An 18,980-nucleotide genomic window follows, 5' to 3' on the forward strand; every position below is an offset into this window, starting at 1 on the left:
TAGCATCGCCAGTAAATTCTAAAAACAAATTTATATCAGTTATCGACAGTCGATGCGTTTATTGAAGAGAAATATATTTCCATAAGAATTCTTAGAAAATCGAAAATTAAAAAAAAAGAACTAAAATTTATCAAATGTATTTTGAATCTTTTTTTTTTTTTACAATACACAATTTTCAAGATTTTTGACTTCGCTTCACCTGCACAAAAGAAAATATCAATATGCAACCTTATCTGCGTTTACCAAGAAAAAAAAAAAAGGGAGATAAAGGAGGAGGAAAAAAGAAGAGGATATCGAATCTTATGTGCGAAAGATCTGCTGTTTTTGTTCAAATAAATTCTGATTCCAAGAAATTGTTTTTTTTTTTTATATTATTGATATACTAGCAGGACCCGTTAACCAGCGTTGCCTGGTGGAAACATGCCCTCCCCAACTCTCTCATAGAAAAATTAAAGTACAGTTATTGTTGTTGCCCAACTCCCAACCTCATGTTAATAACGGCTTTCGGAAGAGACACCCCATTTTGGTTTTGGTGGTCACTGTCAAAGTAATTGCCACAAATTTAAACTTTATAATCACTGTTAGGATTTCCATGTGCAAATACTAGAAATTTGAGAGTCGGATATGATTAGATTTATTCTCCGCTGGTGCATATTAATCTGGCGGCCAGTGCATAATACAGGGCTTTATATTGTGAAAACTTCTTGTATTCATCAAATATAAATGAGATTTTCTTAATCAGCATAGTGGAGAACCTAGAAACGTCATCATTTTAAAAGAAAGTGTGTAGGTGGATCTAAGGTAAAAATTTATCTTAGAAAAAAAAAAAAAAAAAAAATTGGTCTATAATCAAACATGCCCCCCCCCTCATAGAAACAATAAAGTGTGTTTGTTGTTGTTGTTGTTGTTGCCCAACACCCAACCTCCTCATGGTAAGAATAGCTTTTGGAATTGATATCCGCAACATCCCATGTTAAGAACGGCTTTTGGAAATTTTTTTTTTTTAATTTTTTTTGTTTTATTTAACCGTATTTTACAACCGGGCACTGCCAGGCCCCCCCCCCCCGCGCTACTAAACATATATAATCTTACCACATCATAATGTCCATGTTGACAGGAGAGGTGTAAGGGTGTGTCACCTTCCTCGGCTTTTTCATCAATTGGAGACCCATGGTCAAGAAGTAATTTCACTGGGTCCACCTTTCCTTGCCAGCATGCGTAGTGTAGGGGTATCATTCCTGAAAAAAAAAAAAAAAAAAAAAAAATGTCAGGACTTTTTTTCTGAGACAAAAATATTTCTTTTAATGGAATCACATAAGCAATAAAATTTTACAAGCACGCCATCTTTGCAACATAACGCCAAGTGTTTGAAATTTCATTTTATTTAAATTATGCAACGGAATTTAAACTACTATTCGAAAAAAATAATGACCCATTGGGTCATCTACTAAACTTGTATTAGATTTTTTGATTCAGGAATTTGAAAAGCCAATTGAATATAAAAAAAAAAATCAGAAAACGTCTGCTCTATGAGAGTCTTTCCAAAAGTAAAGCCTCCTATTTTTTAAACTCCAAACCTTTTGTGCTCCAGAATTAATTTTTTCTACATGGTCACCACCATTCTCAATGCAGTTTTGTCAGGAATTCAACAACACCTCTCTGCTTCTGACGCACATCCAAAACAGTGGTTGCTTTCTTAGAGTCTCACACCATCAATATTTGAAACAGAGAGATGAAACTTTCGGGTCATGAATGCATAAGGTCAGTCATCATAACAATGCAATTTTCAACCCGTTTGATACATTTGCATGAAATAAAAAAATAGGAGGTATTACTTTTAGAATGCTCCTCCTATATCTTTCTATCACTATATGGCCCCCATCTCTCTCCCTTTAATGGTATTACTGCTTGTGGTGATATTCCTTTTATTCATAATAGCGTATTACAATCTTTTTTTTCAGTAAGAAAAATCAAATTTTATGAGGAAGCGAGATGTTTTGATCCATGTTTAATAAATAAAGGGAAATCACTTTATTCGAACTACGCCCTTGAGTAATGACTATGATTTACTAATAAAATCGCTAAAAATAATTTTTAAAAATGATTTTCTGTGTATAAAACAATCTACTTGATCAATTTACATGGTTTTTGGAATATGACAATTTCGTTGCGACAGGTACGTACGGCATAAAGATTTTTCTTTTTTTCATTTTTTTTTTTTTTTAAATTAGGTTGAACTCTAAACTTGCACCGAAATATAATACATCCGTTTTCACTTTCGTTTTTAAAATCAACCGTTATTTCTTTTCTTACCAAACATTAATTGTGACGCTGCCATTATTACAAGAAGATAGAATGGCAATTTCTATCAAAACACTAAAAAGGTAAAATCCAGATTTCCACTGCACCTATCACCAGTCTCTGACTCTTGGATAGGATCCAAAAAAGTCTCGTCAACTAAACTTCAACCCCTGTCACCTCACTGCAATGGTGCATCTCTGTGCCTGTTTTAAAGTATGTTAATAGAATGTGCTCTGGTGAACTCGTTGAAATTGTGCCCTCTCGACATACATATCTCCAAAAACCAGCTTAGCAACAAAATCACACCCCTTCAGTATTGAGGTCCCCAAATGCCAGAAAGTTTCTTCCCTCGAACAGTTAGACTTTGGAATTCCCTTCATGCTACCCGCTTCTGACTGTACTGATATACAGAAGTTCAAATGTAACATAAACCAGCATCTTAATCTTTCCTAGGCATGCTCCCAAATAGTAGCCCTAATGCCTCGGGGGGGGGGGTGAACGTGAGTAAAAAAAAAAGATTGAAAGCAAAAGAGAAAATAATACTGTTTATGTGTATCTCGTCAAGCCTTCATACAGGTCTTCATCTCTCAATTTCGTCTTTTATAAACAACCCTATCATATTTGTCATTCGCCTTCAATAACTATTTTTATTTTGGTCACAGATTCGCATTTCGTTCTACAACATATTCATTTCATTCAAACGCACACACATATACGCGCATAACTTAAGGTTTGTTATGTGAAAAGTGAGATTTCTCTAACCGCCGATAGTGGACTGGAAAATAAGCACGGCAAGCCACCATGTAGGAACTTAGACGACCTGTGTAGACTATATTTGAACGAGAAATTAACTATCCTAAATTTTAAAGAACCCCAAAATTTATTAAACTACAGAAATGCAATAGCAAACATATGCATACAAAATAAATTTTACCTTAGAATAAAAAAAATTAAAAATAAATAATAACAATAAAACAACAACAACGATAATAAATAAAACTAGTATAAACTAAAATGCAAGCGACAAACATCCAGATTAAAACTATGTCAATTACAAACACAATAAAAGGGAAACACCCATCCCCTCCAAAAATGAACAAAGAAAGAGGTGAATTAAAGGTCGTGAACTTCTATATACATACACACACATACAAGCAGACGTTGCCCGGAATGTTTCAGACTCCCATATTTTCATTGTCATCAAAATCGATAAAATCACTCATTTTTCAATCAAATTGATTGATTGCCCGCTCTAGTTAGGAACCCACCACGGTGCACCTAAAGGAAGCTTTACATGCCTCTTGCAGTGACTGTTCACAATATATTGTAGTTTACATTGCACTGTAGAGAACCTACTGTTTTTATAAAAAAAATTGTTATATATAATGGACTGAATTAAAGTTTAAAATGCAAAAGTCAAGTATCATGATGGAATTATGCTCTAAACAGAAACATTCGTTTCAAACATACATCTATCATATCAAAGAACCTACTGTTGATTTTATATTACTGGCTTTACTGCTTGTGGGGTGATAATGGCTTGAATTTAAGTTTAAAATAGAAAAGTCAAGTATCATTGAGCAATTGTGCTTTAAACAGAAACATTCATTTTAAACACGCCCCTGCCATATCAAAGAATCTATTGTTGCTTTTATATGTTGAGCCTTTCGGCTTGTGTGATAATAAAACTTCTTAAATGCGTTTGTGATGTTAGGCTGTATAAGGTGTTGACTTTGGTCAAAATCGCCTGTTTCTTCTTTCATCGGATTATTTCAGTTATCGATGCTTATTAAAAATATTCTGATACAAAACCTATCTACGAACACTGCCAGGCACAAAGTATGTTTGTGTGAAACTTTCATTAAAAATAGGCCCAGCTGTTGTCGAGTACATAGGGAATGAACTCACTCACACACAAAGTCTATATATATATATATATATATATATATATATATATATATATATATCGATATCTAGATATATATATATATATATCTAGATATCTATATAGATATCTAGATATATATATAGATATATAGATATAGATATCTAGATATATAGATATATATATATGCAAATATAAACAATCTCTATCTCTATTATTATCTTTGTGTGTGAGTTCCTTCCTCATAGGCTCACCTGTTTCAAAACCTATCTTTTGCAAATTTTATACAAAGCTAATTTATATATCTGGCAGTGTTCTTAGATAGGTTTTGTACAAAAATGCATTCGATATGTACCGAAAATCGAAAAACTCTGATCTTAAAGATTTTTTTTTTTTCCCTCTTATATAAAAAAAAAAAAATTTTTACAGGGGAATATTTTACGTTACACCAGCCAAGGGAGATAATAAAATTTCAGCAAATCATTTCCTTTTTAAAAAACAGATTTATTATAATCTGGAGATATAGCTTAGTCATAGAGCATTCGACTACCAATTAAATGATCCCCCTGTTCAAGCCTGGATGTATCTCACCGTTTTATTTAAACATTTTTCTTTATAATCGAGTTCAATTTACGATAAAAGAAGTACCATTTAAAATCGCCGCAAATGATTTCTTCGTTTGCATATTTTAAAACAAAACATCAATCAGAAGTGACTTTTCCAGGGCATTCATCGTCAAGCCCAAATATCAGCTGACGTGATATTGTAAACAAACACAGACGGAATTTGATGAATGACATTATCATTATTATTTTCGAATTAGTCTACCGGGCAAATTATTCCTCGTAATATATAATGATCAATAGAGGATCGATTCTATAATAATACGTATGCAATCTACATAAATTTAAATATGTTTAAGCGTATTGTACGACCGGGCAACGCCAGGCTGCCAGCCAGTAATCAATAATGTAGTTCCTTAATCCTCAACATGCTTCCTAAGAATATGTATATGCCACATTGATCTCAGCAATACAGTTTACATCTCTCTCTCTCTCTATATATATATATATATATAATATATATATATATATATATATATATATATATAATATATATATATATATATATATATATTTGATATCTTACGAACATCTTTTTGCAACATAAAATATTGGATTGATTTTTGAAAATACATCAAAAAGATTGAATTGTGAAGGGGGGGGGGGAGAGTGTTTTACTTAATTTAATTTTTTTTTCTGAAAAGAAAAAAAAAATCAAAGTTGACATCTGCCAAAATACGAGCTAAAAATACCATGCTGCAATGAAAAAAGTCAAAGGTTTGATTTATCAAAGCGACACTGAGATGAACCATTTGATTTACCTCGACAAGACAGCATTTATAAACTACCGTGACCCGTTGAGTTAGTATTCTTTTTTATATTTATAAATTCTTCTTTCCCTCCTCTTTTTCTCCTTAACTCTCTCTTCCGATTCTGTTTTTCCTTCCACTCTTTCTCTCCATTCTCTTTTCGTTCCACTCTCTCTCTCTCTCTCTCTCTCTCTCAGTTCTGTTTCATGCGTTAGTTTATGTGTTCGTGTTAGTTTATGTGCATGCGTTAGTTTATGTGTTCGTGTTAGTTTATGTGCATGCGTTAGTTTATGTGTATCTTTTTGTGTCAGAGTGTTGTATATGCTTATGGCTGAATGTGTGTGCAACTTTAGACCCGCTTTCACAATGGTCAACAAAGGGCTAAAGAGACTTAGAACAAAGCATATGTAAGCTCTGTCGTTTCTGGTTCAGAATTCTCAAAATTGAAGGAATATGGATTCAGAGAAAGGGGTTAATCAAAACGGAAAATTTGATAAATTCAGAGAAACAAATCTAATTGGCTTAAAATGTTTTAATTTGTTTTTACTAATTCAGGCAAGTGTATGCGTGGAACCATATACGCAGAAACTAGTTTAATCATTTGTATTCTTAACATTGAAGAGTAAACTTCGTCTCTACAAACGTGCAGATTGAATGGATTCTAGTGACGCCCTTTTCTTTTTTTTTTCATAGGCATCACAACATTATAAAGGCCAAGAGGCCACTCAAGGATAAGGGTTAAAGAATGTACAGTAGAAATTGGACAATATAGTAATCATTAGTAATGAAAATTCGGTAAATTTGATACTTATATGGAACGGCTCATCAAGAACTTTTTACGTTAGACTTGAACACAACCACATTGTAGTCAGCCGGAAAGCATGAAAACGCGTGCAGTTCTAAGAAAGAAGCTTTGTTCATGGAATCTACGTTTAGGTTTAGGCACAGATAAAGAGTGGGGGGAATTATTGATAGTGTTTTCAGCTAGACGAGTGTTTCTTGTGAAAGTTAGGCGAGGGGGGACCATAGACTGAAGCTCAGTCGAACACTTTCCATGAAAATAACGATACATCAGAGACAAACTCGCAACATCTCTTCTGTGAGATAGAGGTTGCAGGGAAGAGAAAAGGACATCTACGAGGCTACGGTCTATTTTGAACTCTATCAAGGTAGGACAAGTCCTTTCTAGCAGCTCCTGCCCAGATGTGGCAACAGTATTCAATCCCTTTTTCTGCAACCTCTTTCCCACAGAAGAGACGTTGTGAACTTGTCTCTGCACTATCATTATTTTCATGGCATGTGCTTGACTGAACTCCAATTTATGGTTACTCCCTTGCCAAACTTTCACAAAAAACACCTGACTAGCTATAACCACTATACATGATTCCCCCCCCCCCCGTGCCTAAATCTAAAGGCAGATTCCATGAATAAGGCTCCATTCTCAGAACTGCCCGCCTGTGGAACACTGTTCCGCTAACCTGTTTTCTGGCTAAATACAACATGGTAGCCTTCAAATCCAATGTAAAGAAGTCCCCATAAATAATCAAATTCAATCCAATTTATGCAATTAACGATTAATATACTACCAGCTTACATTCATTAACTCTTATCTTCGAATGGCTTTCTGGCCTTGATAAGTAGTGACTTCCAAGTAAAAAACGAAAAAAAGATTAAAACAAAAGAAACAAAATTGGAAAAGAAAACCCACCTCCGTGCAGAAGCCGTGCTTCGTTTTAAAAGCCATAAAACATTTGTGAAAGATAATGTCGTACAATTGAAATCATTTGAAAAAATAAATTTACATCAGAAAAGTCAAAATAAAATTAAAAAAAATGATTTTTTTTTTTTGCTTCAAACTGATTTTTTAAAATAAAGTAAATAAAACTTCTCTTTCAATTCCTAGCAAATGAAAACTAATTCCGTATTTTAAGGAAAATCTTAATGAAAAAATAAGTCGAACAAGTAAAATAAATAAAATTAGTTTTAACGAATATTTTTATTGTTCAACGGAATTATAATCACGAAGGAGGGGAGGGGAGGAAAAAAGCAGAAAAGCAAAAAACAAAAAAAAAACAAAAAAGTAACAGAAAAATAAAAAAGAAACAAGGAAATAAAAGAAACAAGGAAATAAAAGAAACAAGGAAATAAAAGAAACAAGGAAATAAAAGAAACAAGGAAATAAAAGAAACAAGGAAATAAAAAAGAAACAAGGAAATAAAAAAGAAACAAGGAAATAAAAAAGAAACAAGGAAATAAAAAAGAAACAAGGAAATAAAAGAAACAAGGAAATAAAAGAAACAAGGAAATAAAAAAGAAACAAAGAAATAAAAAAGAAACAAGGAAATAAAAAAGAAACAAGGAAATAAAAAAGAAACAAGGAAATAAAAAAGAAACAAGGAAATAAAAGTTTAATTGATGATAAAAGAGGCCCCATTTAAAATCGCCGCAAATCATTTCTTCCTTTGCATATTTTAAAACCAAACAATTATCGGAAGTGATTTTTCCATGACATTCATCATAAAGCCCAAATATCAGCTGACATGATATTGCAAACAAACACAGACGGAATTTGATGAACGACATTATCATTATTTTTTATTTATTTATTTATTTTATTTTTTTGCGAATTAGTCCACCGGGCAAATTATTCCTCGTAATATATAACAATCAATAGAGGATTGATTTTATAATGGTACATACGCAATTTGCATAAATTAAAATATCATGTTTAAGCGTATTGTAGGACCGGGCAACGTTGAGCATCAAGCTAGTATAGAATACAATATACTGAATCTTTTTGAATTCTTTAGTGATAGCTTTCCTTCCTGACACAAGAAAAACACTAGGTTTCTGCTGATCCTGATGGGATCCCGGAAAAGTTTCTAAGCCTGGATTATTCTGCCACGAGCAAGCCGGTCGTAAAATACACTTAAATATATTTTGATTAATGCAAATTTTGTATTTATTATTATATTAGCCTGGGTGGCCGGCGTTGCCTGGGTGTCTAGAGGTGTGTGTTGAGCACAAAAAAAAGTGGTAGTAGGCAGACAGGCTCCAATCCGCACTGCGAAGATGAAAAAGAACATGAAAAAAAAACAAAAAAAAAAAAAACCAACGTTGTTGTTGCGTCCATCGCCAAACTGGAAGTGGTGAAGGTTTAAATTAAGGCTAGTCAATTGAAAAGAGGGGATGAATTTCGAAAAAAGTGACCCCCTCTCCCTGTAGAAAAGTGCCTTGTTAAGGGTGAAGAAAATATTTTTAGCCAATTTTTCGATATTTGTCATCAGAAAGGTTGAGCTTCAAAATGATACCCAATCATTGTGAAAATCAGTCGCTCCTGTCGAAAGTTTTAGGCATACATACATACATTTAAACAGACAGGTGAGATTTATGTTATAGATTATATTGGATCCAATATATAGTAATGATTTAAAAAGTTAAAACAAAAAAAATGACTTGTGCCTCACCACCAAGAATCAAAACCAAAACGTTTAGCTTACGATTTACTTTTTTCTTTGACGTTAATGCCTGACCTATGAAGATATATTTGCTCGAAGTCTAAAAATTAAAACATGAACAATAGCTATTACGTTATGCATGCATATTTGTAATGTCGTCGTTTGACCGTCACTTAACAAATTCCATTTTTTTTTTTTTTTTAAATTTCAACAATTTTGCACAGATTTTCCCTGGCTAAAACCCAAATATAAAGTTTTGCATGTGTTCGAATACCATATATATTAAGTTTCATGTATGTAGACATAAAACTGACAGAGGAGTTTAGTAGGCAAAACTTTTTAAACAAATATATATATACGCATACATGAATATATATAGAAAGAGGTTTGCGTTTACTATAACCTTTTTATGCAACTAATACGCAAGTATAAATCATGTAGAATATCTGCATGAATATAATTACACATAATAGTTAACTAAAGATGATCATCCCATGAGTAAAACTGAAAAATCTCATAGGGAATTAATTAAAATGAATGTTTAAAAGAATATGCAAATTAGTTAGATCTTTGCCGATGAATGCAATTCCACGACCCATATATAAGAAAATTGTATTTTCTTTTCAAATAGAAAAATTGTTTTTTTTTTTTTAATACCCAAAAAATCCAAATTTATAGGAGTATAGTTTTTTTTATTTTTGCTTTAGGCAACTACATTTTTCTATTAGAAGAGTGGCTCTATACTCAAGAGGTGACCTGTTCTCTGTTGTTCTGTGCAGTTCTAGATGGTCCCCCGTCTAGGCTTTGCCTTCTCACCCTGGAGAAAGATAAATAGAGGGTACAGAAAGTTCAACAGGATAAAGGCGAGAGATCGTCTTTCTGCCTCCTCTTAAATCTGTTTGCGAGTCCCGACAGCTCTCCTCCTTACAAACAAACATCCTCACCCCTGGACCCAAGCAGATTCCCCTTCCACCCACGGCTATTCACTGCATGCAACCGGCAACACATGCCGGGCCGTATAACCTCATCGTACAACCTGCGCAAATATCTTCTTTGTGCCCCATTGCCCTCCTCTCCACCGAAAAGAATTTTGAGACGTTCGCAGAAAGGCAAACAGGCTAATTACATCCACCCCCACTGAATAAGGCCAAAGAGGTTAGACTCTTAACTCTTTGACATTCATCAAAAAAACGTGAGCACAATTCCTGTCTTTGAGTTCCCTCTTCCGGTTTTGGCAAAGTTTACGTTTCAAGAAAAAGTCGGTTCCGTTCATACCTCGCTGCTTGTATCAGCAGAAAGACACGTGCTTAGCTGAGTGGTAAGTGCAGTGGAATCGAGGCGATGAAAAACGCTGTTGAAAACATGCGATGGTTTGATTTATCTGTTAATGTCTGCTATGGTATCCATAATTAAACGGGGGGGAGGGGCTCATACATTTAATTATATTTCGGTAAGGAATACAATGATCGGAGTGCGATATAGATGGAGAAAAAAAAGGGCGAATTGGACGAAAAAAGAGAAAGAGAGAAAGTGTGTGTGTGTGATAAAATTAAAGAAAGACAGAGAGTAAAGAAAGAAAGAAAGAGAGAGTTAAAAGAGTTGTAAGTGGGAGTTAAAGAGAAAGAGAGAGAGAGAGGAGTTAAAGAGAGAGAGAGAGAGTGGTAGTTAGAGAGAGAGGGAGTTAAAGGGAGAGAGAGGGAGTTAACGGGAGAGAGAGAGAGGGAGTTAACGGGAGAGAGAGAGAGGGAGTTAACGGGAGAGAGAAAGAGGGAGTTAACGGGAGAGAGAAAGAGGGAGTTAACGGGAGAGAGAAAGAGGGAGTTAACGGGAGAGAGAAAGAGGGAGTTAACGGGAGAGAGAAAGAGGGAGTTAACGGGAGAGAGAAAGAGGGGGCTAAAGGGAGAGAGAAAGAGGGAGCTAAAGGGAGAGAGAAAGAGGGAGCTAAAGGGAGAGAGAAAGAGGGAGCTAAAGAGAGATAAGCAGATAGAAGGTGAGAAGGAGAGGGGGAGAGAGAGAGAGAGGCAGAAGGATAGAGATAGTAATCATCAAAACTAGTTGATCTACCAAGGCTTTATAGTCTAACTCCACTATTTCACCCATTATTGAAATGTTCTTCATGAAATAGCGTTGCATACATATTTGACATTTGACATTTTCCTGGCTGATATGGTGAACTGCTTAATTTTCCAATTAAACCATTCACGCATAGTTGAGAGGGAGGGAGATGTGTATTCACAGCTTCCCTAAAGATAAAAATCAGCTGAACTACCCCCAACAGAACTTGAACCTTTCATGTCAAACTCTGCATCACGACTGCTTCTCCGCCATCTTAATTTTTATTAAGATTTCTCTAAGACAATAAGAAACGCAGCGTTCCAGGAAAAGATGTCGGATTGTTCAGCTTGGCAAGGAACGGGAAAATCTTACAAGAGCGATTAGAGTCCGAGGTCGGATAAGTCAGCCTGGGTGACAGTGGAACAGATGGGAGGGGTGTGGGCAGATGGGTGGAGGGGTAGATTTTCGAAACATATGTGCTTCCATATGTGGGCTCTTTTCCAAAGAGTTAGAAGTTGACCTCGACAGAGTAAAGAGATAATAACGATCTATGAGTAAGAGAATAGAGAGGGATAGAGAGAGCGGGAAAGAGAGAACGGGGGAGAGAGAGAGCGGGAGAGAGAGAGTGGGAAAGAGAGATGGGGGAAAAGACAGTGGGACAGAGAGACGGGGAAAAGAGAGTGGGACAGAGAGACGGGGAAAAGAGAGTGGGACAGAGAGACGGGGAAAAGAGAGTGGGAAAGAGAGTGGGACAGAGAGACGGGGAAAAGACAGTGGGACAGAGAGACGGGGAAAAGACAGTGGGACAGAGAGACTGGGGAAAAGACAGTGGGACAGAGAGACGGGGAAAAGAGAGTGGGACAGAGAGACGGGGAAAAGAGAGTGGGAGAGAGATGTGGGAGAGAGAGATGGGGAAAATAGAGTTGGAGAGAGAGAGGGAAAGAGAGAGTGGGAGAGAGAAAGAGTGGGAGAGAGAGAGAGGGGGAAAGAGAGAGAGGGAAAGAGAGAGAGGGAAAGAGAGAGTGGGAAAGAGAGAGAGTGGGAGAGAGAGAAAGAGAAATAGAGAGGCAATTTGAGATAAAGAGAGAGGGAAATAAAGAGAGAGAGGAAAATAGAGAGGAAGAGAGCGAGAAAGAAGAAAAGAAAAATAAAGAGAGAAAGAGACAGACAGTGAGAAGAGAATATGTTTCAATATAATGGGGGAGTGTGAAAACAAGTTTGGTTTGTTGAGTGTTACGGCATGCCAAAGTTTTTTTGCTTATTTAACGTTGAAACCTTTTTTTTTATTTAATATTTTTGTTTTTCAATTGCGAATTACAGTAGAACCCCGGGATACGGTTAAAAAAAAAAAAAAAAAAAAAAAGTTACGATGTGGAATACGACGTTTGTTCATCTCCTGATTACGGTATTTACTCCACCTTACGGTGTTATTTATAATGTTATTTGATTATATAAATGTGTATTATATACTGTGCTGTATTTTGTTACTAACTTTTAATGCCGTATCCCGGGGTTCTACTGTATTTTTATGATGTTAATTCATTTTTTCCAAAATTTTAATTTTTAAATATCATTTGTAAGTCTATCTCTGATATAACATTTTATCTTGTATTTCGTTGGGAAATATATAATATACTAAAACGATATTTGAATAAACGAAAATTTTTGACCAGATGTTCTACGTCAGAGGATGGTGACACCTCTGTGAAAAAAAAGAAAAAAAAAAGAAAAAAAATTAATGGTGGCTAAAATTATCTCGTCTTATACAGTATAACCCGGATATAAGAGACTTCGAATAAGGCCCACAGGTCTCTTATATCCGGGTTACACCTTACTGTACATTAACACAGACCCTCTCTTATATCCGGTCTTCTTATATTTTGGTCTCTTATATCCGGGTTACACTGTATAGAGACACGTAGATAAATATCAACAATTTGTATGTTCAAATCATATTCCAAATAAAGAGTATACACAAAGGTATTAAAATTGTTTGCAGCTGTTTCAAGATGGTGTTTATTCGCAGTCATGCTAAGCAATACAAAATTTGCCCAAACAACGTTTCTTATCAGAACGATAGTTCTCGAGCATCTTTTGTATATACCCAGAAAAACAACAACAATAATAATATCCAAAAATAAAGTTCATTCTTTACACAGAAAAAGAAATAAATCAGAAAACAAAATGAGGTAGTTGACAATAAATATATATTTTTTTTTGTATTCCCAGTCCTGCGGACAAAAAAAATATCGCCGAGCTTGGAGACTAAAGTTTTTAAGTACATATGGATAAAAAAAAAACAAAAAAAAACGTGTGATACATGATACCATATATACATTTCCAATTTGCTTTTTCGATTCATTCCTTTGATTGGTAATATTGTAAAATTGACAAAAAATGTTGGACTTCTTCTTCTTCAGTAGTCCGTCGCTGACGACGATGACGTTGCACCATGCCTAACAGTCCCAGATAGATTACGCCTGATGGACTCGCTGGTGACTGTGGAGACCAATTCGTGAATTGCATACACGGCCGCAGGCAGCACAAGGGAAGATGCCGTCTGCCCGCTGCGCCGCGTGCCTTTGGTGTCTTCTTCACTCTGCTCGGTCGTTATAGGTGGAGGTGAAAGTTTCCAAGCCCTCTTGGCAGATGTTTCGCCATTTTCTCCGATCAGCAGCAGCATGTTCGATGGCGTTGGATTCTATGCCACACTTTTTCAATGATGTTTTTAGTTGGTCCTTGAAACGTTTACGTGGACCCCCAGGGTTGCGTCTGCCCTCTGCAAGTTTCCCGTAGAGGACCTTGCGTGGGAGCCTTTCTGCTGGCATCCGGATGGTGTGACCAAGCCACCTAAGTTGTCTATTAGTTAGAATTATTTCAAGTGGGTCCATTTGAGTGCGCCTGCGTATCTCATTGTGTGGCACCCTGTTCCACCATTTTAAACCTAGTATACGCTGTAAGCAGTTGGTATGAAATGCTTCTAGCTTTTTCAGGTGGCGTCTATAAGGCACCCATGACTCGCTGCCATACAAGAGGATGGAGAGACAGATTGCTCTATAGACAGAAACCTTGGTGGTGGTGGTGAGGTTACGGTTCATAAAAACTCTGTGCGAGAGTCTACCAAAGGCTGCAGCAGCCAGACCAATGCGCCGTTGGACCTCACTTGTTAGGTCACAGGAGTCAGTGAGCACTGAGCCAAGATAAGTAAACTCTTGAGTGTTTTTCAGTGGCTGTTGGTTGATTGTGAACATTGGTGGTTCCTGACGGTGTTCACATATGTTAAGTGCCTCTGTTTTGTTGATGTTGATGGCTAGACCAGCTCGGGAGTAAATGTTGGAGATAGTGTTGATGGTGCGCTGAAGACCCTCTTCAGATGAGCTCACCAGAGACTAAGTACACACACACACACATATATATATATATATATTAGTGATGGCACCGGTCCAATATTTTCCCGATTCCAATACAATTACTGATTCCGTGCGCAATTCCCAATTCTTTATAAATCTCTTAATATTTAACTATAAAAGTGTTATTTTTTCCGATTACCGTAAAAACGCAGGTTAAATGTACATATATTTTCTCAAACACAAAAACAAAATTTGCGCGTGTGTGTGTGTGTGTGTGTGTGGGGGGTGATTTATAGATTTTAGTTTTACTCATCTTTTGAAATCAATAAACAGTTATTTTATTATTAATTCCAACAGTGGAATATTTTGTTTTAAATAAAATCAAATAAATAAAAAAAAAAGAAAATTATAATTAAAGGAATCGTTTTTGCCATCCGAAAATAGGTACAAAGTTTTCTGATTCCGATACTGATTAATCACTCCAATACTTATACTAGCAAAAGTACCTGTCGTTGACTGGGTTAAAAAACAGCCTACAGAAAATGGACTCTGATTTATGAAAGTATGATAGGTTATGAAAAGGAAGGGTTGTAAAGAGATAGCTTCGAATTTGGGGGTATCAAAACCAAAGCAAAATATGATGAAAGTAAAAATAAAATAGATAAACCCCATAATTTATTATACCATACCTGTTCAAACTGAAACACTAATCACAATATTCTGTGGATCTATATTAAAAATCCTTGTTAAACTTTGTGACATATTTCCATTCTATGGAGGTCAGGCGCGACCGAACATCCCATAATTTTATTATACCATATTTCTTCAAACTGAAACATAATTATCAAAGTATACTTACGCAGATAGATATGAAAAGTCTTTATTAAAGTTTGTGCCTATTTCCATTCTATGGAGGCCAGGCGCGTACGCAGACCCCACAATTTTATTATACCATCCCTATTTAAGTTAAAACATACTTATCAAAGTATTCTTATGTACATCTATATCAAAAACACTTGTAAACGTTTTTTTTTTTTTTAAATTTTTAAATTTTTTTATTTCCATACTTTGTGAACCAGGCGCGTATGCAGACCCCACAATTTTAATGAATCATCATTATGCCAGATCAAACATACCCATTCCTGTGTTTCGATACATCTATCATTATATGTGATCAGTTTTCTATAATAGTCAACCATATAGGAGCCTATTCGTGACCAGACACACACAGAGACGTTCAGCTTTATATTATAGAAGATATACACACACACGCACACACACAAATTGGAACAGATACATTGAGGGCATAACCAAGGCTGCTGTGAAGAAGGTGGGCTCCCTCTACCATGCTAGAAAGTTACGCCTGAGAATATTTTGTACATCTACAAGGCCACCATTCGCCCATGTATGGAGTATTGTTGCCACACTTGGACTGGTCCATCTGTTTCTAGTCTCTCCCTCTCAGACAGGGTTTAAAAGAGAGTTGCCAACCTAACAGGTCCTGCACTGTCAGCTAAGCTTCAACCTCTGTCCCATCGACAAAATGTTGCATTCCTCTGCCTGTTCTACAAGTATTCTAATAGACGCTTCGACGAACTACAAGCCCTTGTACCCCTCAACATAAATATCCCCGACAAACAGCAAAATCCCACCCCTAAATTGTAATCACATTTGACACACCGGTTCTCGTCGGATCACTGAAGTTAAGTAACAATGAACCTGGCCAGTATCAGATGGGTAACCATTTGGGACTTCCAGGTGCTGTATGTGCTCTCCGCTTATCTCGGCATTGTTTCCACTCGTCCTGGACTTCTCCTTGCCACTGGACTCAAGCAGTGTCGATTCAAGAGAGGTGTGGTTTGGGATTGCGCAACCCTTGCCTCACAATTACATGTGCAGCTGCACCTACAGGGGGTATCCTTTGTCTTTCGAGATTGAATGGAGGCATCGACATTGTAGAGATCCCTAGATGCCAGAAAACCTTTGACTAATAGTTTCTTTCTTCGGACTGGTGGACTTTGGAATTCCCTTCCGGGTTCTTGTTTCCTTGACTGCACTAACATGCAGAAGTTCAAGTGTAATGTAAACAGACATCTTGTTGCACAACTCCCTACATAGCATCCCTGCAAATTATCTCCCCTAAATCAAAGTAGCATTATGCCTGGTTTAGGGTGAAAATACAATATATATATATATATATATATATATATATATATATATATATATATATATTGTTTCATCAAATACTTCTGCATGCAAAATCCGATCCCGCATTTTGCTAATTCCTACCCTCTGATGAGAAGGAGAGTATTTCTTCGAAACTCCGCGGATTAAGGACTATCCATTTATCTAGTGTTTCCTTTTCAGATTAAATATGTTTTTAACTCATTTCAAAGTGTTTTTTAACATATTTCATTAACTGTTTGCTCATATTATAAGCTCTATTTCCTATTTGGTATTATCGAGCTTTTATATCTGGCTGAGATAATTTTATAAATATTAATTCTTTAATATTTATAATTTAATTTTACCATCTTGGATCATTTTGGTAAATTCAATTGTAATTTTCATTATATATATATATATATATATATATATATATATATATATATATATATGAGAGAGAGAGAGAGAAGGTTGGAGGTAGAGGGAGAGAGAGGCTGAAGGAAAAAATGGATGCAAGTGGGAGAAAAGGGTGAGAGAGAGAGAGAGGGGGGGAACAACAATCAGTGCCAGGTCATAATATGTACTTTTCAGATTGAATCTGATGCTCATTATTCCCTCGTCTGAAACTGGCAGTCACCATATTTTGTCGATTCCGTGTCCGCATTCTTCAAAACTAAATAAATATACAGAGTGTCCCAGAAAAATTACACCTTCATTGATTAAAAAAAAAAAAAGCACAGAATGGTGTACTACTTCTGGGGCACACTGTGTGTGTGTGTGTGTGTGTGTGTGTGTGTGTGTGTGTGTGTCTTTTTAATCTACTTCAAAAGTGTTTTTAAAAGACAGTGCAGGCAGAGTTCTATTGATAAAACAAATTTCCTTTCAACAAGACCGGAATTAAATTAAGTATAAGTCGAGTCAAAGGAAGAGTCCTTCAACGTCTCCAGAGGTTTTGACTTTTTTTTTTTTTTTTTTTTTTTCTTTTTTGCTGTTATTTTTATATATTAAAAATAAAAAAAAAACAGATGGGCTGTCAATATTTACTAAGAGATAAAAAAAAAAAATACAGGAAGTTGAAAGTCTTTAGAAGTGGAGGAATTTATTTTGTCTTATATGACACAAAAAACACATCCGCGTAAACATGTCTAGCCACACTGACGAGTCGTCTCGGTTGGTTTCAATAAAAAGCAGAGAAATGTTTGCAGCTGGTTTGGTTGCCCCATACCCAGCATTACAATCTTCAAAGAAAGAAAATGACCCCCCCCCAAAAAAAAAACAGTCGTAAACAAGGAAACAGCTGCCTGTGAATGACTACGTTCTCGTTCCATGAACGATGTTTTTGACAAAGGGGAGGAATTGCTGTTGAAATCCATTCATTTAACACTTATCGATGGTTAATTTTTGACACTGAAGTGATATTTTTTAGCCCATTAAATCAAGTGGCTTCATGCTTTGTGTGTTTGTGTGCCGAGCATGCGCGGAAACGCACAAGCGTATGAGTCGGGCCTACCTGCGGTGGAAAGCGAACCCGGTATCTTTCGATTACAAATCAAATCTACTAATGAACCACACCCATCTCACCCCAAAGTGACGATTTAATTTCTCCCAATGGCAATGAAAAGAGCAAGCCAATAAGTGATTTGGGGAGGAGGAGGGGGGGGTGAGGGGGTTGAAATACACTTCTTTGATAGCGTGTCTCGCTTTATTGCCTTTTGGTATCGCGGCGACGTGTCGATTCGGCGAGATTGTTAGGTCCTGCTTGGGAACGTGTGTGTTGATTTAACGGATATTTGTTCGTAGTGTGGTGTGTTGCTTCGGCGGTGATGTTCACAATTGCGTGGACGAATTTGTTAAGGACAGTGACGTCACTTGTGAAAGCATATATATATCTGGTGCTTTCTCCCTTGTGTAGTATTTTTTGGAGCGATTTGCATAAAAAATGAGCAGTGCTCCAGATTAAATGGTAGAACTGAAATAGAAAAAGAACTAAAACTACACACAGTTGTAGATAATTATGATTGTACTCAGCTTTCTGGTTTTAACTTTTGTTAAAAAAAAAAATAAATAAAATAAAATAATAATAATAATAATAATAATAATAACTAGCAAGACCTGTGGAAATTCCACAGAATGAGAAATATACAAATCACGTCACAATATATTTTTATTAGAGGCACCGAACTTTAAATTCACAACCATTTTCTTTAATTGCAGATTTGGCAACTATCAGTTATTTTGCGTTCTGCTTGGTTTAGCAATTCATCATGAAGCGACTGACACCTGAGCAGCATTTGCAAATTTCAAATGATACGATCAATTTACCGAGAGGAACATTTGATGAACGGACATGTTCACGAAATGCACCTATCACTTAACCATCTCATTCGTGCGAT

The 18,980-nt window shown here is 35.9% G+C and overlaps 1 protein-coding gene across 5 annotated transcripts in view; it reads right to left on the reverse strand.

Moving 5' to 3' along the window:
- LOC145252478 (caskin-2-like) overlaps window positions 1-18,980 on the reverse strand; it is a 969,745-nt gene that overhangs the window by 658,010 nt on the left and 292,755 nt on the right. For all 5 annotated transcript variants that reach the window (XM_080111905.1, XM_080111904.1, XM_080111903.1 and 2 more), the window contains one exon: window positions 1,093-1,238. In XM_080111905.1, the coding sequence (XP_079968031.1) occupies window positions 1,093-1,238 (146 nt within the window). The remainder of the gene's footprint in view (window positions 1-1,092; window positions 1,239-18,980) is intronic.

This window comes from Euprymna scolopes, chromosome 29 (genome assembly GCF_053919585.1).
Source record: "Euprymna scolopes isolate OS-2025 chromosome 29, ASM5391958v1, whole genome shotgun sequence".
Taxonomy (NCBI): domain Eukaryota; kingdom Metazoa; phylum Mollusca; class Cephalopoda; order Sepiida; family Sepiolidae; genus Euprymna; species Euprymna scolopes.